Genomic DNA, 23,969 nt, shown 5'->3' with positions numbered 1-23,969 from the left:
GAGGAGAACTACTCACAGATCGTGAGGTTTGAATTGGAACCCCCAGTCTATGATTGGATAGGACTGGCTCTTGGTGAACATGAATCTGGTTTAGATGCATTGGATCCATGAACTTCTTATATCCGCCCCTCGATCTAATCGCGCTACGCAGATTATTCGGGGGTCTCGCGAACGCATGCCTGATCTAATCGCGCTACACCAGGTTCTATATTGGGTTTTGTCACCCGAACGCATGCCTGAGCTCCAGGTGTTACTGGTGAAACGCAGTTCTGAGGGCTGCGTTCAGTCTTATTCACACAGAGCCTATGTTCCCTGAGGGTTGCGTTCAGTCTTCTTCACACAGAGCCTATGTTTGGGCTCATAGACGCGATACTTGCATTCTGAAATAGAAACGCAGGGCATAGGGTCGCGTTTAGGCTCACAAACACGAAGCTCGTGTTGACTTGAGGATCATCATTCTCGAAGTTGTGCTCGTCGTCCAGATCTTCTTCTTCGTCGAGCGGCGTTCTTCTTAGCCTGCTTCAAGGCCTTTGTCACCTCCATGGGTATCTTTCGACCCGATACCCATCGTCTTGGCGCGGGTTTGGCTGAAGCTGAGCCCACCCCATCGGGGGAGGGGCTGTCCGAGCAGTCTTCCTTAGATCTTGCGCATAGCCTTGGGGCTAAGGGATCCGGAGGAGAGGGCCTCCTCAAACTTGGCTTGATCAAACTCTACCACGAGAGTTTCGACGGTTGTTCCAGTGAGATGAACATCGGATTGCACCACCACTTCTTCGTCAGAGAAGCTAGTCCCCAGCAGAGTTGCCATCTTTTGTTTGTGGGAAAATTTGCAATAAGAAAATGAAGGAAAGAACTGTATTTGATTTTATTCTCTCTAACTGCTTAGAAAAAGAATGATTACAACTCTCGATTGCAATTGGATTTCCGATTACAAAAGAGAAGAGAATGATCTGGATTCTCTCCTTTGTTTAATTCTGGGTTCTTCTTGGTAGTGATGAGATGCCTCCCTCGAATGCTTGCGTCGAGTTTGCTTCTCGTTGACGATCCGACGTCTTGATTCACTGGAACATGGTCTTCTCCTCACGATTTGACGTTGTGGAGAACGTGCGTGGTAAGTTTGAAACTCTGAACGAGTTGATTGATCTTAACCGTAATTAGTTAGACAAGCCAAAGATCTCTTCTTTTCTATTAAGGAGAAGGATCCAAAAGCCAGCCCGAGATCTCTTCTTTGCTGCCCAAAAAGAAGGATCCGAACTAAGCTGATTTCTTAGTTATTTATAGGGGATTAAGGGGTGTAACCGCCCCCTTAATTCGCTCCTAAGTGGGGCTCATGGGATGTAACCGCCCCTTAAATCACTCTTGAGTAGAGTTGTGATCTCCTCAGATCATGGGAAAAACGGTGCAGCGATTTGGAAGCTGCGTTTGTGGCCGAACATGAGCTGCGTTGGTGGCCGAATCTGAGCTGCGTTTGCAGCTTTTGGAGCTACGTTTGCGACCGAACATGAGCTGCGTTGGCGGCCGAATCTGAGCTGCGTTGGCGGCCGAATCTGAGCTGCGTTTGTAGCTTTTGGAGCTGCGTTTGCAGCTTTTGGAGCTGCGTTTGAGCTGCGTTCGTGGCTATGAATGCGGCGCATCTTGATGCTGGTACGCGGGGAGGACTTCTTCCGCAGTTTGATTTGAAGAGACCGTCGATTTGTAGTCTCTTTATGTCGAAGCGTTGCAAAGATCGTCATTTTGTAATCTTTGTTTTAGCTCTCTGATATGTGAGAGTCGTCAGATTGTAACTCCCGATGTTGATTATGAAGGCTGTTTGATTAGAGCTTCCATCAGTTGTCGTGAAGTTCGTCAGATTGTAACCTTTAAAGATCTACGTGAAAGTCTTCAAATTGTAACCTTCTGGAAGTCGTCAGAGTGTAACTTCCATCATCGGTGTTTTGATGGGGATCAGCTATCTATTGTGATTTTTAGACAGCCTACAATGATTCATTCTGAGGCATGTTCTGCCATTCACGTATTGTATCAATTAGCGTCTCAGTACCTATAATATGCCAAACAAGAAATAAATAATAGTAACATAAAAGATGATAAACAATAATTATTAAGAATAAATTTTATCTTACTAAATCATCAAGCCGACCACCACGTAAAATGTAAAGAAGCTCAAATCTGTCAATAGATGACCATTGAGATTTATACACTTTAATCATACTGCAAAAAGAATGAAACAGTTAATATACTTAGTGACAAATATGCAACCTTAATAACAAATACGTAACCTTAACAACCAATCCCTAAGCTTCACAACCAAAGCCAAACCATAACAACAAACACACAACCTTAACAACCAAAGTGAAACCTTAACAATAATCAGAAACATTAACAACCAAACCGTAACCTTAACAACCAAGCTGTAACCCTAATAACTAGTTGATAACCTTAAAAGCAAAGCGATAAAATTATAATATGGGCTAAATACTTACTCGTTGCACCTATTGTAGGCGTCAAAAAATGCTGAGAGATATCCAAACACAGCTCAAAAGGAAGTCATCCAAAATGTCAAGCAAGAGAGAGAGTCTTCCTTCTTCACAAACATCCTCAAGAAGCTTCTGGCGAGTCCTAGAGATCTAAGCTCTGACTTGATCTTTAGAAGAGTGAATATCTTACATCGATAAGATATTCGCTTCAAATTCTCACTTCGATAAACGAAGTCAGAATCATTAAACCCCTCACGATTCAATCAGAATCTGTGATTTGGTGGTCCACGAGCCAAAGCGTTCCCGGCATAGGCAAAGATCCCACGCAAGCAGCGATCCAAACAACGATCCTGCGTTTGTTTATCAAGAGTTGTAATTTTTCATTTTGTTGTGTAAAAGGAGTCTTATAAAAAGGCTATCTCTTTTTTGAATTTATTGTAATCGACCGAAGATATAATGAATTCCATGACAAAGTCAACTTTTGACGCAAACAAGCTGGCGACCACAGTGGGAGCCAACGGTCTCGATGCCGAGACCGTCGTGTCGTAGCCAACGATCAAGATACTGGTTGAGTCCATGGTTGAATACGAATTCGACCAAACCAAGTTTGAGGAATATCTCTCATCGTCCTCTTCAAGATCTTTATTGTCTCGCAAGTATAAGAGGATCTCACCATTGAAGAAGACTTATATACCAAAGAAGGCACAGAATGAAGACTCTCGCCTGATTGTTGCTGAGGATTTTACTTGCAACACCTCTGCTCATAATGACTCTTATCTAGTTAAAGAGTCATCAAATCAAAGCCCACCGGCACTGACGAAGAGGGCTCGTCAGAGACAACGTCAGCGCCGCGCTCGTCAAATAGCTAAGGCCTTGGAATAAACCGACGGGGTTCGTTATCACACGGACCTAGAGTCGAGGAGACATCGAGTGGTTCAGTTGTCTCAACAACCAATCACTCATATCTCTACTAAAATAATGACAGATGAATGAACTTTTGTCAAGAGGGCTCGCTCGACCCTCAAAGAACGTATACAAAAACGTCGTGCAAACGCTGCTCATGCCCGTGCTCTCTTACAACAAAGACGAGAAAGAAACAAGGAAACGGTGGCCAAAGAACCGCCAAAGGGCTCGTTCGACCCTCAAAGAACGAATACAAAAGCGTCGTGCAAACACTGCTCATGCCCGTTCTCTCTTACAACAAAGACGAGAAAGAAACAAGGAAACGGTGGCCAAAGAACCGCCAAAACTCTGCAAAATTTGGATTCCAAAGTCTGGAGTTAAACAAAATCAGCATTCGGAGCCCGTTAAGACTCCATACCCGCAAGGGGGTGGTTTTAAACGTGCGACTCCCGACATAACCTTGGATCGCTCAAAGACAAAAATAAATTTTCCTGAGAATGCCAACAAGGTTTTACACCCCTAGAAGAAGACGCATTCACCAAATGATATCGTTATACCTGGGAGGTCATGCCAACAGACAATACGATTTTTTGGCAATCATACCGATGAATCGTATTATCAAGTTGAGGTTGTGAATAATTTTTGAAAGAGAGTTATTCGAGAAATAAACTCTCATTGTTCTTGTGCGCGACTCGTTAAAGCAGCATTATCAGAATGTGACTGTTTCAAACGAGAAGCCATCCCACGAAGAGTCTCTGTATTGTCGAAGCCTAAGCCGAGACCGAGACATTTCCGCAAAAGAAAATCAGCTGCCCAAGATGATGAATTCCCTGAAGTCACCGTCAACGTGGCTGATAAAAGAAAGTCTAAGCGGCATTCAAGTGACTCAAATCCCGACTTTTCACCGAGAGGAAAAGTCAATCCAAGAATTGCTCAAAGGATGTCTCGACTCCAATTAGGAGCCATCAGGCGCAGAGATTACAAAAGAATGCAAGAAGGAATGTCCTCGGAGGATGAATTCTCGGACACTTGTTCTGAATCGCTTCTGATGATACAATGTCTAGCACGGGACAAACCAGAGAAGTACTCACAATCACCTCTGATCAATTTGCACAAATACTTCAAGAAGCTCTAGCGAAGCAACGTGAAGAAATCAGAGCTGAAATGAAGACATAGATGAAGTTAGCTATTCAACAAATGAGAGAGTTGCTAACTCAACAACCTCAACCTCCTGAGTCCAGTCAGCGAGCTGAATCCAGCTGCCACACTCAGAATGGTATAGATGATAGTGATCCAGAAGTGGATGAAGTCATTATGGCTGATACACCTCCCAATGACAATAACACTGAGGGTGGTTCAACAGATCCTCCCAATAATAACATTGGGGGTGGTTCAATTGCATCGCTTAGTAACACTGGGGGTGGCCCAATTATTTCTGCTCGACATCACTCAGAGAGAGATAAAGATGAGGACAAGAAAATGAAAGAGCTTGAAAACAAAGTCAATGCTTTGATGACGGCTCAAGAAGTTAAGAAGACGGGTATTCCATGTCCCTATCCAAGAGAATGAGATTCAATACCGTACCCAGCGAAGTTCAATCTGATTAACTTCACACCGTTGAGGGGAAGAGTTCGCCGATTCAGCACTTGATTTATTTCAAGTCTCATTTGGGCATGATCTCTGGAAACGAGGCTTTAATGGTCCGGTCATTCGTTGGCACCCTTCGTGGGCCCGCCTTCGATTGGTACCGATGGCTCAAGCCAGGGAGCATCAATTGCTGGGATGACATAGAAAGTTTGTTCCTCAGCAACTTCTTCGATGATGACACCAAAGTATCAATCGGAACCATTCTGGATGAGAAGCAAAAAGACGGAGAGTCAGTCGACGATTTTGTCAAGCGCTTCCGTGGCAAAACAATGAATTGCAGAGATCATGTTACAGAAGAGTTCATCCTGCAAACATGCCATAATAATCTCTCCATCGATGTCTTGGAAGCCCTGGGGGTCGTACCATCCACCACTTGGAAAGAGTTAAAACTACGTGGTGAACAAGCTGAACACTTTCTTAAAAGAAAGAAAGTTGAGAGAGGTCAACCGATGACATCCACAATTCCTGAATTGCTGTGAACGCAACTCTCGATCCGAGGTTCGAAAAGGAGTATTCTTTCGAAGACGATGAAGCTCCAGTCATATTGGAATACCTCCTCGCCAATGATAAAATCGAGCTACCGCCTATTAAAGATCAGGAGGGTGCTAAGATGATTACAAATCCAAACTACCGTGCATACCACAGAAGGGTTCTTCATCCCACCAATATTTGCTTTGGACTCAAAAACAAGATCCAAGCCCTAATTGACACCGGCATCATAACGGCGAAAACTGTTTTTCCTGACTCCGATAAGTATACGAGTATAAACTGCTTCTCCATCTCACTCCGAAAAGTATACGAGTATAAATTGCTCCTTAATACTCCAACAGGTATATGAGTCTAAACTGTTTCCTTTCCTTCACGGGAAGTTCCTGGAGAATGCCATGCATGGTACTTTTAAGGATAACCCGATCATACAGCTAAACGTAATGATAAACCCAGCTTCGCAAGAAAAGCTGGGGGTGGATGGTTCATGTAACGGGAAGTTCTCGGAAGAATGCTATATGTAATTTTCTTAGGGGTAACCCGATCATTACAAACAAAGTAATAAACACTACATCCCCACGGTGATTTACGAATACTCTTTTGCTGAGGTAAGATTCGATCACTTCGTTGAATCAATCTTCTCTCACAAAATTCTCTCATGGTCAAACCTTTAAACAGTTAGGACCAAAGCCAAAATCCCCTCTCGATTCCTTCCATGAACGAGAGGTCCACAAATCAAATGATCAAACCTTTAAACATCCAGGATCGCCTCAAAACTCCCACTTGGTCAAACCTTAACCAAAATCCCCTTTCGATTCATTTCATGAACGAGAGGTCTACTTTTGAATTGAATAATCAAACCCTATAACAGTCAGGATTATTCAAACCAGTCCAGATTCTTCAAGTGGAGATCCCACTTTAAGTTTCTTTTGCATCAGGAGATATGATATAAAATTCTTTCTCTCCATCATCGGGTTCATCTCTACCAACAAACAAGAGATTAGGAGATAGAATATAAAATTTTTCCTCTAGACCATCGGGTTCATCTCTACCAACAAACAAGAGATCAGGAGATAGAATATAAAATTCTTCCTCTCCACCATCGGGTTCATCTCTACTAACAAACAAGAGATCAGGAGATAGAATATAAAATTCTTCCTCTCCACCATCGGGTTCATCTCTACCAACAAACAAGAGACCAGGAGATAGAATATAAAATTATTCCTCTCCAATTCTGGGTTTATCTCTACCAACAAACAAGAGACCAGGAGATAGAATATAAAATTCTTCCTCTCCATCATCGGGTTCATCTCTACCAACAAACAAGAGACCAGAATACTCCAATAGGTATACGAGTCTAAACTATTTCCCTAATCTCAACAGGAAGTTTCTGGAGAATATTACTCAAAATATTCTTAAGAATAACCTGATTACCTCCCAACGGGTATATGAGGTTAAACTATTTCCCGAACACTCCAATATAGTATATGAGTATAAACTATTTCTCAAATTCTTCGACAGCAGTTTTAATTTGAGACTTCGACAACGGCCACGCGATAAACGCAGCACCGGAGGAATTTTAGCTATTCTACAAAGCACTGAATAAGCTAAAAGATAAAAAAAAAGTCAAGGATTGAAGTCATTCACAGACCATTCTACGCAATTTCCTCAACAAAGCACTGGAGAAATTGCAGGGAAAGCTTATCATATCCAAAGTGTCCCAGACCCCTCTCTAAAAAAATGATGAGTCTGAGATACTTTGGAGGGGGTATCTGTAGACATCAAAAAATGCTTACAGACATTCAAACACCACTCAAGACGATATAGAAGAACAATATACACGTCATCAAGCAACATATGGCGGCGCGGCAGGACATGGTGCCGCGGCTAAGGCGCGGCAGACCAAGGTGCCGCGGCTAAGGCGCGGCAGACCAAGGTACCGCGGCGGAGTTTGAAACGTGGGAAGGCAGTTACAGTGAAAACTGCCAGGAATATTCCTTTTCCGAGACAATGTTTACTGTTTCGCGGGCCGAGACAGCAAACACTGTCTCGCCCGCCGAGACAGCAAACACTGTCTCGGCAGCCAAGACAGCAAATGCTGTCTCGCGAGCCTGTTTTTCGCCAACTGTTCATAGGGGCTATAAATACCCCCCGAAGGCCATTTTGAAGGAGGCTGATCATTTTGAGCACTTGGGGAGCAGAGAGAGCAGAGAGAGAGCAGAGTTCTTGAGCTTCTGACAATTCCTTAAGATTCGAGCTTTGACTTGATCTTAAGAAGAACGACTATCTTACTTTGATAAGATATCGTTTCAAATTCTCACTTCGATAAACGAAGTCAGAATCATTAAACCCTCACGATTCAATCAGAATCTGTTATTTGGTGGTCCACGAGCCAAAGCGCTCCCGGCACAGGCAAAGATCCCACGCAAGTAGCGATCCAAACAACGATTCTGCGTTTGTTTCTCAAGAGTTGTTATTTTTCCTTTTGTTGTGTAAAAGGAGTCTTATAAAAAGGCTATCTCTTTTTTAAATTTATTGTAATCGACCGAAGATATAATGAATTCCATGACAAAGTCAACTTTTGACGCAAACACCTATAAATACAGAAATGGTTGAGAACTTTATTCTCCTCTTCCGTCAGCAGGGCAGCAACATCTGCCGATACCTTATAATTATGAAAAATTATCGGGTGCTTATCATAAAACTTGATGATGAAGCCTTCAGGATAGGGAATCCCCGTGTTTAAGTCATTCATGTACTTTTCTTCTTCCTTGCTCATAGGGGAACTCATGAGACTTTTTCAAATTGAGCGGGGATCACCATGTGGCCTAGCAGGCGGTAATTCTCTTTTCTTTTCCCCAACCTGCTCTTCCTCCTTTTCTCCCACTTCTATTATTTCTTTTTCCCCCAAAAATTTGTTTTTCTTTGGCTACCTTCTTCTTCCCCTCAGTATAAGAGGTAACTACATAATTGGAAGACTTCATCCTTCTTCTTGCTCTACTTATTTTATGGGGTGCGGGCACCTTTGCATCCCACTTTCTCTTATTCATTTTGATAATAAGAGGAACTTCTTCATCCTCAAAAAATATGTCAGCTTCTGGTGGAGGGACTTCCTCTAGGCGAGGACCTTCCCTCTCCGTATCAATGTCAGTTGTGTCAGCTGATGGGAAATCCTCTGTTGGAGGAACTTCCCCTGGTAGAGGGCCTTCTCCTTCCTTATTAATATCATTAAAGTCAGATTGAGGGGATTCCCTCTCAATCTCAATGTCAGCCACGATGTGTGGAGTGCCTGATTCAAAAAAAAACAAAAAAACAAAAAAAAGCAAAAGATTCAAAATATAATTATGAAAAAACTTAATAACCACTATCTAACCTTAACAACTAATCCATAGAGTTAACAATTAATTTGTAATCTTTATACTTAACAATCAATCTGTATACTTAACAATCAATCTTTAACCTTAATAACTAATCCCTAACCTTAACAACAAATCCCTAATATTAACAACTAATCTGTAACCCTAACAACTAATCTCTAACCTTAACAACTAATTTATAATTTTAACAACTATGCAATATAATTCACAAGTAATGAAAAAAGGATCTAACATGTACAAGTTTGTTGCTCCATCGCTGGGCTAGACACCTCTCCCGTCAACCTCTTATTGTTATATACAGTGAGGCTATTGCATTAGGCATTGCTCAGCTCCTTTCTTAGCCTTCTCACTTGTGCAGGCAGAGAAACCACTTTTACATATAGAGAAGTTATCTCTAGTCGATCGGTAGCAATATGATCTTTGAATTTTTTTCTCATTGTCGCGACGTAATTTTTGATTCATTATCGCGATCCTCTTTCAATAGCTCACTTGCTGATGCAATTCTATTTGATCATGATCTCATTGTGCTACTCGACCGCTTTATCAATATTATGTGGCATAGTCTATACAATGGACAGATAGATTATTATTAAAAAATAATTAAAAACTAATAGACACCATTAACAAGAAATTTACAATTCACAATTACTACAATGCTTACCCATCCTTGAAGAATTTTATCATCTTCTAATCCCCTTTTCTTTTTTGGAAGAGGTTGTCTTAGACTACGTGCTCTACCGGTGTCTTTAGCAGCCGGTTCTTTATTCTTCTCTCTCTTCTTCTTCTTCTTCTTCTTCTTCTTCTTCTTCTTTCTTCTTCTTCTTTCTCCTTCTCCTACTCCTTTCCCCACAAACCTCCCTCAAGACTTTAAACCTGGTCCTGGAACTGTGGAAGCTTTATAGTAGCTTGCCTTGTTTTAGCTACAACAGTGGTCAATCTCAGGGATCCTGCAACATCTTACAGTTTTACCCAATTTGTGAGGGGAGATCGTGACATACTTCCCAATGCTAACTTCTTGATGCCAATAAGTTCATAGTACCATAGCTGCATATGAGAAAAATAGAACCTTAACAATCACTCTTTAACCTTAACAACAAATAAGCAACCATAATAACAAAACCGTAACCATAACAATCAAACTATAATCTTAACAATAAATCTGTAACATTAACAACCAACCTGTAACCTTAATAACTAATCTGTAACCTTAACAACAAATAAGCAACCTTTACAACAAAATCGTAACTTTAACAACTAATATGTAAACTTAACAACCAATCTGCAACCTTAACAACCAACTTGTATACATAACAACTACTAACTATACTTAAGAACTAAACCCCAACCTTCACAATCAATAATGCATAAAATTTACTCATTGCTCTAAACAATAAAAAGTAGGAATACTTACACAAACAAGCTAGGTACACCCTTACAGATATATAATCTTCTTTTCTGGTCTAGGATCCTTCAATGCCTTTTCAATCGCATCAATTGTCTCACTGAATATATAGGTCCCCTAAGCAGTTTTATTTGCATGTTCGATGCTGTCAACATACTTGAACAAGTGCCTTGGTATGCCAGGAACAATGCTTGGACACCAGATCATGCTCAGGTAATAGAGGATCTGTAGTAAGACAAAGTCTTTCACATCTTGACGATCGGTTGATTGTACAAGTGTTATGAGTAGATCCTCAACATGGCGTATGGTGGGTGCTCGAGGAGGAGCCATACTACTATCACCCTCAGGTTTGGTAAAAAATCTCGACCAAATTTGATTTTTCCTATCTCAGTTGGGGCCAACAAAATCCCCCTCATTGGAGAACCATGTATGGCTCATTACCCAATCAAGGTTGAATGAGCACTCGATGTCTTCTTTAGGTTTTGTTTCAGTGAAGTCAAATTTCATCCTTTTCTCATTCCATTATCTTAGCACGTGCTTGAAAGTTGGAAGATTAAGACCAGGAGGACCAAAATAAACGTAGTGTCTGAATACACTATCGTAGGCCTCCCGATGCCTTTGCCCCATATATTGCACTAAAGTATGCATGAATTCATAGTACGCAGTAAAACTGGAAGTAGGTCGTAACTCTGATTGGGACTTTGCCTTTTGTCTACAAAGTAAAACCTCAAGGCATAATTAGCTTGAAAATAATATGTAACCATAACAATTATACTGTAAACTTGACAAAGAATCTGTAAACTTAACAACAAATCCATAAGCTTCACAACCAAAACCTAACCTCAACAACCAATCAATAACTTAACAATAAAAGCATAATTCTAACAACTAACATGTCACAAGTTAACAGTAACATTCACAACTAATAGCCATAAGTCAATAGTATCCTCCACAACTAACAACCATCCGTCAACAGTAACCTTCACAACTAACAAACACATATAAAAAGTAACATTCACAACAGACTCATAATATTAACAATTAACACTTAATATTAACAACTAACAGGCCACATGTTAACATTAACCTTCACAACATATCCATAACTTTAACAACTAATGCATAACCTTAACAATTAATGAATTTTCTTGATAACTACAAGCTAACATTCACAACTTAACTGTAACCTTCACAATTATCACAACATACAACATCATAAACAACTAAATTTTGCGGTAAAAATCACATTTTTTGTGTTGTCGTATGTGTCTATTTAAATCCTCTTTGTAGATTTAGGAGCGCTCCAGAGGCGTCCTCGGTGCCAGTGTTGCCCTCTAGATCTGTGCGCTGGACTAACTTTTTGGGTTGAGCTGGACTTGTGGGATGAGAATGACTGGCTGCGATGTCCTCTAGAATATCAGCAATTGATGTGCCAGCTTTAGTCCACTCTGATGCGCTCGAAGGTATTTTTGAGACGATGTACTGTGACGCGTCGTCGTCTTTGCTGAAATCGACAGGGACGACTGCTTTGAGAGTTGACTTGCCGACCATTTTTCCGATCAGGTGTAGGATTAAGCTCTGGAGTGTGTTGATTTAGGGTTAGGGTTTTGTAATGGGGATGGTCGGTTCGCTTTGGACAGAAGAGAGATGAGATGATACGATCGACGAGGAGTAGTATTGAGAAGTGGGAGGCGGTTAATCAAAGGGTATTTTGGGGATTTGTTTTAAACATCGGTTCACGTGGGGACGAGTTTTGGGGGCTAAAAGAATGTAAGATAATATTGTGGGGGTTTTGGGATCGTTGAAAAAGTCTTGGGAGGGGGAATACTTGTAAGGAAATTAGGGGCTAAAAGCAATTTTCCCAATAGACAAATCGATCTCAAGAGGAAAAGAGCACCCTGTAATTCCGATGAAGACGTCTTTATCAGAGAGAGCTGCAATGCCCACACAAAGCCGACTACAAGGCACAGAATAAATACCTTAACACGTAGTATTTTAGTTTAAGTCGTCATGGGAAAAAAACAGGGGCGCCGCTGAGGCGGTTCACCCGGCTCCACAGAACAGGGCCCCCGACTTTGGGGCCCCCCCAAATCGTGCACAAAATGCAGGGGTTAAAATGTAAACTTGCATCATATGAGGAACCACGCGGAGAAGGTTCTGGTTGTCTTGAGGTCGAGGCCGGCGACGAGGTTGATGATGGGGAGGTAGAGGGACCCGCCGCCGACACGGCCTGCGCTCGAGAGGGAGGCTGCTCTGAAGCAGAGGAGACCGGCTATTAGAGTTCCCAGGGTCTTCATTGTTAATTTGGTGTTTGAGGAGAAGTTTGGATTTTATATGAGGAAGATAGTGAGTGAGAAAATGAGGAATTTTGATGGGATTAATTTGGTTTTGGGAATAGGAATTAGTGAGTCGGTGAAGTTTTTATGAGGGCTTATTATGACCACAGATTTGATTGGGTATAATGTCACCCCCTAGAAATAAGGGAGTGAATATAAATGGTCATATTAATGTGTTATTTGATTAATAATTTTTTTATTATGATACTTTCATTTGTAGCAGTGCTATTACACTTTGAAGATAGTTCAACAACAACGTGTCGCTTCGAAGTAAGGTTCATGTTACTTTGAAATAAAATTTGTATTAAACAAGTCCATTACCTTTTTTTTTATCTCAACTATGGTATGTCCTTTCGAAAGTCTCAAGAATACATCCAAAATCTGTACAGCTGGGAATCCTTGTCCTATTATCAAAGTGTTGCTCTATCATGCTGGGACTAGGACTAAAATTAGGGTTTTTCTTATTTTGGCCCCCAAAAATCATAATCTGATATATTTTTAAATAAGTCCCTGCAAGTATGTACGTTCTCTTGTATTTTTTGCTGTCACTAGTGTTGTTCCAGATCTTAGTGGTAAGTTTGTTCTCTTGTTATTTGTGGTTAATTCAATTTTATCAGAAAATGCTTAAACATTTTGGCTAAATAGCATTTTAGTTGATGGGGGTAGTATTAAATCATTTTTTAAACCTAGTATTATAAAATTAAATCAATGTCGAGTCGATTGAATTTGATTATGATTAACCTTTATCAAATTAAATCATTTTTTTTACTATCAATATTTTGCACGTAATATGTTTTTGCATAGAGTCATTGTTATGTCTTAATGTTTATTTTAATTCTAGATATAAAAATTTCTTTTCATTGTTAGTACTACGTATAAAAACAATTATTAGTTTTTTCTGAAGATTGATTAAGAGACTTTATGCAGCTACATTTTTTGGGGATTAATATAATAATGTAGGTTTAAGAGAAGCTTTATGCAGCTACATTTTTTGGGGATTAATATAATAATGTAAATCAACAATTGTTCAAAAAGTCATGCACCAGCCGGGAATCGAACCCGGGTCTGTACCGTGGCAGGGTACTATTCTACCACTAGACCACTGGTGCTTGTTGCGAGGCGTCAATATTTTTATGGTATTATTTTCCCCAATCTCTGTTTTCGCCGTTTTAGCATCAGTGGCAGATTCCTTAACATATATATGGTTGACTAGCTTTTCACACACTCGCTCCGAAAACTACAGCCTGTACTCATCTTAAAAGACAAGAATATCTACGTTAACCAGGCCATATCCCAATTTGTTGTCCTCGACTAGAACTTGAAGAGTCGAGATAACATAATGACCAAATCTGATACCAATTTTACATATTAATTAGGGTGAGTTACTCATAAGTGGGATATAGGTGAGTAAACGCATGACCATCATCTTATGCTCGAAGAACAGAAACCAACTGAGAATGCAGCGTAAAAGATGACTCTTACTTGGAAGCGTAAAATGGGACACAAAACCACCGCCTTGAATAAATCAGGAAGTGAAAGAACATCAATTTCAATAGGACTACGTTGAAGACTCTATGCCATAACCCAATCGTATGATTTTATTGACAAACTATATCATCAGTGTATTTACAGATAAAACTACAGCCGCGTCGGAGCATTCATTGTACAGAATCAGATCCAGTTCCCGGTATTAGGGGCTTCCTCAGCCGGTACTGCTGGAACCTCTGCCTTGCGTACTCCATGTAATTGAAGTCGATCTCATTTACATGTGCCTACAACAGAAGGAATTATAAAAAAACGACTTCTTAGATTAAAATCCTTCAAATTCATGTTTGTAGAAAACAAAGGTAAATTGAATATAACCCCTCCTTAAAAGCTCAGTAGCACCATCACCCCTTAACTCATTTATTAGCAGTTATTATCACCCCCTCAATTCATCTCAAAATGTCAATCGAGGGTGATACAGTGCTACTAAAATAGTTGAGGGTAATAAGTGCTACTCCAGGTAGATGAGCATGCTATCTTTAATTTATCTAAAAAAATGATCAAGAAAAACTGACTTACGGAAATTATTCCCCAAAGTCCCCACACAAGATGACTTGCAAGAGTATACTTCTCTATATACTGGAGCAGATTTTCAACTTCCGCATCTTGTGCTTCCTTATCTATACAAGAAAAAGAAGGCAAATGTCAAAATAGAAGAGAGGTTTACAAGTTTGAAAAAGAGGGCAATCCTCAATCTAACGTGCAATTCTTTAGGCATATGGAGCAAAAAAAATTAGATCGGGGCATATCTTAGTAGGCGTATATTTGTTCGTCATTAGCAATCATTAGATACAATTAAGATGGCTTATGCTTCCATAACAAATTGAAGGGGTAAATCTTAATTGATGGCAACAGAACAAACAAGAAAATTTAATGATGCAGTCTCTATAGATGACAATGGGAATGGATTTGAAAGACAACTTTCCTGCAAATGACCACTTTTAATAAATGCAGAAGTTACGCTGAAGGACAATTTGGAAGAATTTATGTATAGTGCTTTAAAAGAATATCACTTTTACTTCAGCACTTATTAAAATACAAGACAGATATGCACTCTCTCTGGCATAACCATGTTGGCAACATATGCGAGTTAATCCACATGCCTCTATGCTATTCATGACTCAAGAAGATTCACTTATAAATCAAGGACTAAAATTCAGTCAATAAGATGTCTCTCCTTAAAGACTCCATTTATCAATCTTTTAAGCTTGCCCATATGTTGAATTAGATGAAGTTGTGAAGTATGAAGTCCAAAATAAAAGCTTCTGTTGCAAGTATCGTAAAAAAAGTACAAACAATAAGACACTTTGCACTTGAGCTCTTTTCTATCTTTTCATAAGGCCTTACCTGAACCTGAAGACCTGAGATAGACCTGGACAAATCTCTTCCGCTCCTCAAGATCTGTTGCCAGTTTCAAACAAGTCAGTCCCAAAATATGAATAGCAAACAATCTAGATCCCGGATGGCACTGAGGAATAAACTGTGTGGAGGACATTGAAAGTATTGCAAGAAACAATAATCTCTAACCTGGGTACTTAGTATAATCCAGAACATGAGGTGTTTCTGTGTGATAATCAGCAGCCATCTCACAAAAGTGATTAGCAATGTCATATGCGACAGGATTGAAAGTTGCATATTCATAGTCCTAAGAAAAAAAAGAAAACATTAGGATAAAGATATCATATGCATAATAGACAACTTCAAGATGCACTCTTTCTTCTGTAAGGATAAAAATGTGGAAAGAAAGAGGTAACAATAGAGCACACAGCAAAAGTTGGATCTATGTCAACGCATCTGCAGATTCATTAAAAAAAGCGAGAAATTATAGACATGTACAAGAAGAAAAACATTGCACGCTTGCATGGTAAAGCAAATACTTCTAATTCAAACAGCTCAATACATGTATTGGTAAAGGACTTTATGTACCAGTTAGGAGGATGGTATTTTTGGTTAATAAGACAACATGATGCCTTCCGATGCTAAGACAAATGCATGTGTACGTCCAAATGACAACCACCAGTAACTTTCATCAACACAAGTTTATATACTGCTTTGGACCAACTTGACAAAATTAAATTTACAAGGAAGTCTGTGCAACTATGCCCAATTTTGGTTAGGAAAAAGATCTAGCTTAAGTTAGTGCTTTTACACAGATTACAATCCTTGTGCTAGTTATAAAACAAATTTCTACCTCCTGAAACAAGAAGATTAATTAGGGGAGCATCAAACTAACCATCCAAAGTTTGCATGTATTCGAACTTTTTAGTTGTAACTATACCAAATATTGGAACTTAAAAATCAGTACTCAATTTGCAGTTACCTAAACAATTAAAGCAACCAAAGGAATCTCAAAAACAGGATTTGTAATTCAAGCTTCTATTGATGCCAAAACCTGCAGAAGATGAGAACTTAGATAACATTAATATGTATTATGAGATCCAAAATTACAATAGCACTCTTAACTCACAACCAACATCCAACCAAGCCTTCCATGCTTTTATTCAAAATGCTTAATGATAATTATCATAATAACTCTAACCATATTTTTGAAAAGATAATAAAATAAGCCCATAAAACAAAGAGCCCATAACACACCACGCATGCACACGTGCGCGCACAAAACTACATTTTCACTTCACTAATAAAAGATGGATTTATATCTTTCAACAATGAAAAATAGCTACAAGTAAAAAAGTATGGACAGAGGAACATTGCTGATAAAAAATGTATTAACATTTTTATTAGACTATATAATTGATATTCCTAAGCGATGGTACTGTAAATAGTTTAGTTTCTTATGAATCTGTAATGCATAAAAAAATCTCAAAGGGTATTTACAGAAGCATGAGGCAGAGTACGAACTCACTATTATTGTTATCTGCCTGGTCTGTTCGTCAATCATAATATTGCCATACTGGAGATCATTATGGCAAAATCCTATCCTCTGACCTTCTTCTGACAGTAATTTTTCCAAAGTATTGATGTCTTCCCCTATGACATTTAAACGAAATTCCTCGGCTTCTTCAGAAGGACACCTACTCTGGGCTGCTTCGAGCCAATTTCTGAAGGCAAGAGAAATAACAAAATTTAGTAACATGACTGTTACGTTAAGTATGAGATTTCGTAAAAGCGGCAGTATTACCTTAATCGTTCCCATAGAAGAACATTCTTTGGACCAGGAACATCAAGGTAGTGAAACTCCCTCAGTTTTAATGCAATGAGAGCGGATACATCTGGATCCCGTAGGTCAGCTGCTGACAGAGTCTGAAGTTAGGAAACAGCCAGAACAAGATCAGAACTGCTTCAAACAGTTTATGATGACATGATAACTAATATCATCATTAGTTTTAGACAAAAAGGACCACCCTCCAACAAAAAGATCAGACACAACCTGAAGTCATTCAATAAAGAATTTATGTCCTAGGGATAGCATCAATTTCATGCCAGATTAATGTGAAAAACTGCCAGAGCATGTATTCATACAATAATCATTGTAATTGTAGTTTGCATGGTATGCAAATATTTTCAGATACTGCACCAAAAAATAAAGGTACCATATGGCTTGCAATCTTTTGTCAATTATGTTCATCACTATATACCTTCACCTGATATTCCAATGATGTTCCCAATGATATCTGAATTGGTATTATTTGCTAACTTTCTTTTAGGTTAACAAATATTTGTTACCTTAATTTGTATAGGTTTTGGTGGGCAACACCCTATCCCAAATTAAAGAAAAAATAACAGATTTAATTATCATGAGACAATTCTTCATTTTCCCTGTTAAGTCATTGACTTCTGCTTTGCAACTTTAATCATCCATGAAAATTAAGAAATTAGTCAAAGAAATTAATTTCATTATCATACAGAGACACACGCCATTAAGAATACTAATTTCATGGTAAAAGAATAGACATAGCCATTCCCATTCTGGGGGGCTGTATGTTGAACTTTTGTTATATTCCATTTCTATTGAATGGAAAGGGGCCTCACACTTCTGTCCATTCTCTATATTCCATTACTTGTAAATGGAAAAAAGAATCACAGTTATAGAAACAGTGACCACTGTTAAGTTCTTATTCGAGATAATCTGCAAGAGATCCCTATGGAATATATATTGATTGAACCTTAGCGTACAGAAATCATAATGAAACAGGATGGTTGTCACAAATTGAATCAGGACAGCAAAGCACAGCCAATTTTATGTATCCTAACATAAAATTATATTTTCAACCTGCCAATTTTGGCCATCTCCTCAGTCATTTTAGTACATACTACTGTGAGTTCTTTAAGTGTCAATTACAGTTGCTAAGGAAATTAACAACATAGGAAAGTGATGTAGAGAGTCATAGCTATACACTCTTAAGTACAAAACTCGGGGAATATCACCCCACATAGTGCACGCAGAATATCATTCAGAAGAATTACTCTCGTCAGAAAAAAATAACTAACTAGCAAAATAATAATTGTGGTGTTTATTAAGAATAAGCTAGGATTAAAAAAATATGGTAAATACATTTAGACTGCAGGTAAACAGTAAATTTTGTTACCAAATAATATTGATCCATTGACAAGGAACAGTTTGAACATTTGTAAGTCTTAATTATCTAAATATCTTGAGTGAAAATAGTTGCAACAGATAGTTCATTCTCACAGGTTAATGTAAATATTTGTCTCTTAGCAGAAAAAGCAATAAGTGGCCCCTATGATTTCTTAATTCTCACGTCTTCTCCACCTTACAATACTTTAACACAACTGGTACCTGTATGAAGCAGATACCTTAAGAACCAAAAGGTACCTTTTCTGCTTTACAAAAAGTACATTTAGAATAGAACAAATCTCAATGTTTAGCACCAGAAACAAAATTTGCCAATCAAGGGACAGCATTAAGCATCTAACCGCAAGCATATGGAAACTTCAAAATTTTCGATTAAACAATAGACACGAAACTAGTAGGAAGCCTCAAATATGCTAATATGCCTCCAAACTGCTCCAGATAGCATCTCATGTGAACAACTCAATATATGGGTGTCCCATGGCTATACAAGAGAGAGCAGAAGGAATCTGGAATTCCAATATATACTATTAATATGGCTCACCAACAGGTGGTTGGTGCAGCAGGAAAGTAGCTAATATGCAGGATTCGCCTATTAAACAGATATGTTACTTAGATATGACCCTACTAAATAATACTCGGCATGGTTCATTAATTTTTATTTTCCTATTTTCCCTCCAGAAGAAGGTTTGGAACAAATGCATCATGGCCCATTGGTTCAGCTAATAAATATTACACATATTCACAACACTAGTATTAACAATTGTTACAATTCAATTGAAGTTACTAATTTTCTCCAGTAGGCCTACAATTTACTATAATAATTTTCAGTTACTGAACGATATATTTCAGGTGAAGCACATCAGCAGGTTTAAAAAAAAAGGCATTAGAGTGATTCAGAAACCATGTCCTTTAGCGTGCAATGTAAATATCAACCCAATATCCAGCAACATCTCACTAATGTATAGTTTCATGAAAAATACTACAGCATATACCGAACATTGACTCTGCATTTTTTTTTCTTTTTTGGATTTAGCTTGTAGCGAAGTTTCTCTAAAGTAATATAACAAATAGAAGATGCCCACATTTACTGAAGAAACAAATCCCAAATATAAACATAAAAAAGAGTAAAAAGTGAATCTTTTTCTCACCCTGGCATTGATGAATTCCTCTACTCGTCCATTAGAGAACCTACCGAGCAATCGCGGCCCCTGCCCATGCCTCGACATGCACTCAAATGTGCGGATCTCATCCTCGCGATCAAAGAACACGTCAACACCCTCGCCATAAATCCGAACCAAAACCTTCCGTGATCTCCCTGCGGTGGGCCACTTGATCTGATAAACCTCATTCGTCATTGCCCCCTTCAGTGGAATTACTTCTAATGCTCTGAAATCAGCCACGTCGCTCCAATCTGAAGCCAATTCATGCAAGATCTTCTTTGCCTCCTTAGGAATTCTCTCCTGCTCTTCAATGGGTTCGGGTACCTCCACAACCACCATCTTGGTAAACGAAACACTAAAGAAACAGAGGAAAAAGTTTATTACGCATTGCTTTTCAAATGATTTTTATGGGAATATTTCGATAAAACATATATGAGGACAACAGAGACCAGAGAAATTAATAGAATTAGAATGATTGCATGCATTCAAAAGATCTGATAGATCAGCTTAAGATTTTGACAGAAAAAGATCACTTCCTAAGGAAAAACATAATTTCTTCCTTTCCTCAACTCCGAATTTGCGCACTTTCAACAGCAAGGATTAAGCTCAATAACAAATAACAAAACATCAAGGAAAGAACAACAATATAAATCTGAAACGAGAATGATTTAGGTTCGACAATAATCAAAGGGGGAAAAAAAAGAGAGCTTTAGCCAATTTCTTGCGTCCGTAGTGTAGAAAAAAAAAACTACCAGCTTAGGAGACCCTAATTTCAACACCAACAATTAAAAAAATTCAAAATTCCCGCTTAAAAATCACGAAACATTATAACAAAAACCAACAAAAAGAAAAATACAGGAAAAAAAAGCAGACAACCTCAAATGAAACCCTTAATCATCCACAGACGAGATCACCGAACAGAACCCCGAGGTTCCCGCTCAAAATTACAAATTGAAGAAAAATCAGGAAACCTCGTAGAACTCTGAATCTGAGACGAGACCGATTTCAGAGGGGGGGCGGGGGCGGGGGCGAGCGAGGTCGATACACGTGGCAAATGGGCACGAACAGAGACCCAAGAAATTATAGACGACCGCATGCACGCAAAGATCCGATAGGCTCACTTAAAAATTAAATTGAAAAAGATCACGACGAAAACCCTAACTTCTTCCTCAATTCCTCACCTCCGAGATCGACGACTTCCGCAGTGATCAAAGAAAACTTTAGAATTCTCGCTAAAAACTCACAAACGACAAGAAACAACCAACGAAAAGGGGCGAAATTCTCAAACGAGACCCTAATCGTGAACGAGGGAGGGGTCCGCGCGCCGAAGAGGATGAGGAAGAATGAGCTTACCAGCGGATGGACGGGCGAGATCGAGACACGTGTCGGCTGAGGGGCGAGACAGACCTTCGGATCTGCGGACTCGACGAGCGAAGGAGGAGACTAAGCAGACAGCATCCGTAGGAGCGGTGTTCTTCAGGAGGTCCCGCTGGAAATGCGGGGTGTTTCTTATATGAGCGGCCGCAGGTGGCCGGCTACCGGGTTTTGCTTGGGAGTTGGGATGTGTGACGTACCTGTTCTTGTTCACCCAAAAATGCACCCATGCTTGATTTTCCTTTCGTAGGCACCTAGAGCTTAAAATTGAAACAAGGATGATCCGTGGGATAAATTTTTAAGGTGTTAGTCATGTAGAACTAAAACTAGAATAAAATTTTACAGAACAAAACTAGAATTGGGATAATGATACAAAATTATCCCAAGTTTTTTATTTTTCTATATAAAAATGAGAGTTCTAGTCTCTCAAATTATTCCAAGTTTTAGCTTGGAACTAGGTGGTAAAAAAACTAGAACTCATATTAATTTTGTTATTTTTATTTTTTATATTTCTTTTTCTTTCTTTATTTTTTTCCTATTATGGTTATCACCATCATTAGACCATCATTATAATAATAATTGTTAATATCTTATAGTCTAACCAAAAGTTATTTAATAGTAAAGAACATTCTTGTAAGCAATTATCAATCAATAATAGTAAGTTTAAAATACATAAATAGTATTTACATCTTTAAAATGTATAAATATATATTTCATGATTATAAAAATTTATCCTATGTTATTTTATCAAAATATCCCGCTTTACAAAATTGTTCCTATTTATCCCACTAGCGAAAAATTATTCCACTTTAACAATTATCCCATTTTATATGAAAATGTCTCAATTGACTAACACCCCCTTTGGATAGATTATATAAGATTCTTTTTGTGTTTTTTATAACTGAAGCCTAAAATTGAACTCAAAATCGTGAGACACATTGGAACTTCTCAATTATTCAGGTCACCCATGTAGTGGGCACTTTACATAAAATTCTTTGAGTATGCATGATTTATAGAAACTCTAGTAAAGATTCTATCAGAACATCATATAGAATAGAATATTGTACGTCACCCCCAGGAGTTATAGTGTTAGGGGCTGTTTGGTTGGTCCAAAAACCACAGAAAAAGACCCCTGAAAAATTGACAGAGGGTATTTTTCACAATTTCCTTCACAATCAGGTGTTTGTTTTGTAAAAGACAAAAAAGAAAGTGAGGGAAAGATATTGCACTAGCTATACATTTACCCCAAAAAAATTTCCCCTATTTTGAAGCCGATTACGGGAGAAAAGTGCACTTTTCTCTCTCCGTCCGAATCTAGGGTTCTTGAAAAAAAATTCTCCGCTGCACCGCAACTCGTTCTGGTCACCTCCTCTCTTGGATCGTGCACAGGCCCTCGTCGGCCTTCCCACCCGCCATGCAAAGCCCCTCGTCCGCTTTCCCTCCCACACTTTCGAAAACTTTGGAGGGGGTTCTGTAGGCTGTCTAAAAATCACAATAGATAGTTAATCCCTCATCAAACACCGATGATGGAAGTTATAATCTGACGACTTCCAGAAGGCTACAATTTGAGGACTTTCACGTAGAAGGTTACAATCTGACGACCTTCACAACAACTAATGAAGGCCCCAATTCAACAGCCTTCACAATCAACATCGGGAGTTACAATCTGACGACTCTCATATTTTCAAGAAGCCAAGACGAAGATTACAAGAGGACGATCTGTGCAAAGCTCTAGCAAAAGAGACTACAAATTGACAGTCTCTTCATATTGGAATGCAGATATCTCTCAAACCGTAAGGAATTTGGCGAAACGGAGGAAGCGAACCGAAGCCTTCGGCTAGGTTCGGATGGCCCCGTCTCGTTGAGATAGCCGATTTTCATATATAATTCGTCTAATTCCGACTTAAGATTTGAAAGTTATGACCTGTTCTTCGCAGCAAATTATGTTCTGAGGTCCGTCTGCAAGACTGGACTTCATCAGAACATTGGACTTAGCCTGAAGCCCGCCAAGCCCGCCTAAGGTTCGCCTCTGCATTACAGAGTCAAAGCGCACATGCTCAACTCTGCGTTTTCAACATCAAAACGCAGAGTTAATCGCTAAAACAGCACAACTGTGCGTTTTCAGCCTTTAAACAGGCTCAACTCTGCGTTTTCAGTCTAGAAACGCAGAGTTAATCTCTAAAACAGCACAACTGTGCGTTTTCAGCCTTTAAACAGGCTCAACTCTGCGTTTTCAGTCTAGAAACGCAGAGTTAATCTCTAAAACAGCACAACTGTGCGTTTTCAGCCTTTAAACAGGCTCAACTCTGCGTTTTCAGTCTAGAAACGCAGAGTTAATCTCTAAAACAGCACAACTGTGCGTTTTCAGCCTTTAAACAGGCCCAACTCTGCGTTTTTAGCCTAAAACGCAGAGTTCATCTCTAAAACGCATGCGGCCTGTGCGTTTCGACTCCCAGCGAGCGCCCAACTCTGCGTCTCATCTTTAAGACGCAGAGTTAAGGTCCGAACGCAAGCGGCCCTTGCGTTTTCAACTCCCAACAAGCGCCCAACTCTGCGTCTCATCAATAAGACGCAGAGTTAAGGCCCAGAACGCTGTTTTCAGCGTTTTGACTCGTTCAAAGCACTAACAGAACGGTTTCAAAACCGTTTTCCCCACTATTTCGGGAGCTGTTTAAGAGGGGGTGGTTACACCCCACTCAGCCCATGG

General features: G+C 39.3%; 1 protein-coding gene and 1 non-coding gene across 4 annotated transcripts; both read right to left on the bottom strand.

The window, feature by feature from the left end:
* Nucleotides 13,664-13,734, bottom strand: TRNAG-GCC. The gene has a single exon. It is a non-coding gene; the product is annotated as a tRNA-Gly (tRNA).
* Nucleotides 14,122-21,488, bottom strand: LOC109845374 (probable choline kinase 2). 3 transcript variants are annotated; one of them, XM_020414619.1, is made up of 8 exons: nt 21,242-21,488; nt 19,877-20,243; nt 17,313-17,434; nt 17,037-17,232; nt 15,698-15,815; nt 15,518-15,571; nt 14,690-14,790; nt 14,122-14,397 (listed from the first exon to the last, which is right to left on the bottom strand). In XM_020414619.1, the coding sequence occupies exons 2-8, from the start codon at nt 20,225-20,227 to the stop codon at nt 14,284-14,286; spliced, it is 1,056 nt and encodes a 351-aa protein (XP_020270208.1). In that variant the 5' UTR covers nt 20,228-20,243; nt 21,242-21,488; the 3' UTR covers nt 14,122-14,283. The 3 variants fall into 3 exon arrangements, with proteins under 3 accessions (XP_020270208.1, XP_020270210.1, XP_020270209.1); XM_020414621.1 differs by lacking the exon at nt 21,242-21,488 and adding an exon at nt 21,070-21,142; XM_020414620.1 differs by lacking the exon at nt 21,242-21,488 and adding an exon at nt 20,765-20,855.

Source organism: Asparagus officinalis, chromosome 6 (genome assembly GCF_001876935.1).
Source record: "Asparagus officinalis chromosome 6, Aspof.V1, whole genome shotgun sequence".
In the NCBI taxonomy this organism is placed as follows: domain Eukaryota; kingdom Viridiplantae; phylum Streptophyta; class Magnoliopsida; order Asparagales; family Asparagaceae; genus Asparagus; species Asparagus officinalis.
Note: the sequence above shows the minus strand (reverse complement) of the source record. Positions and strands in the feature narration are given on the sequence as shown.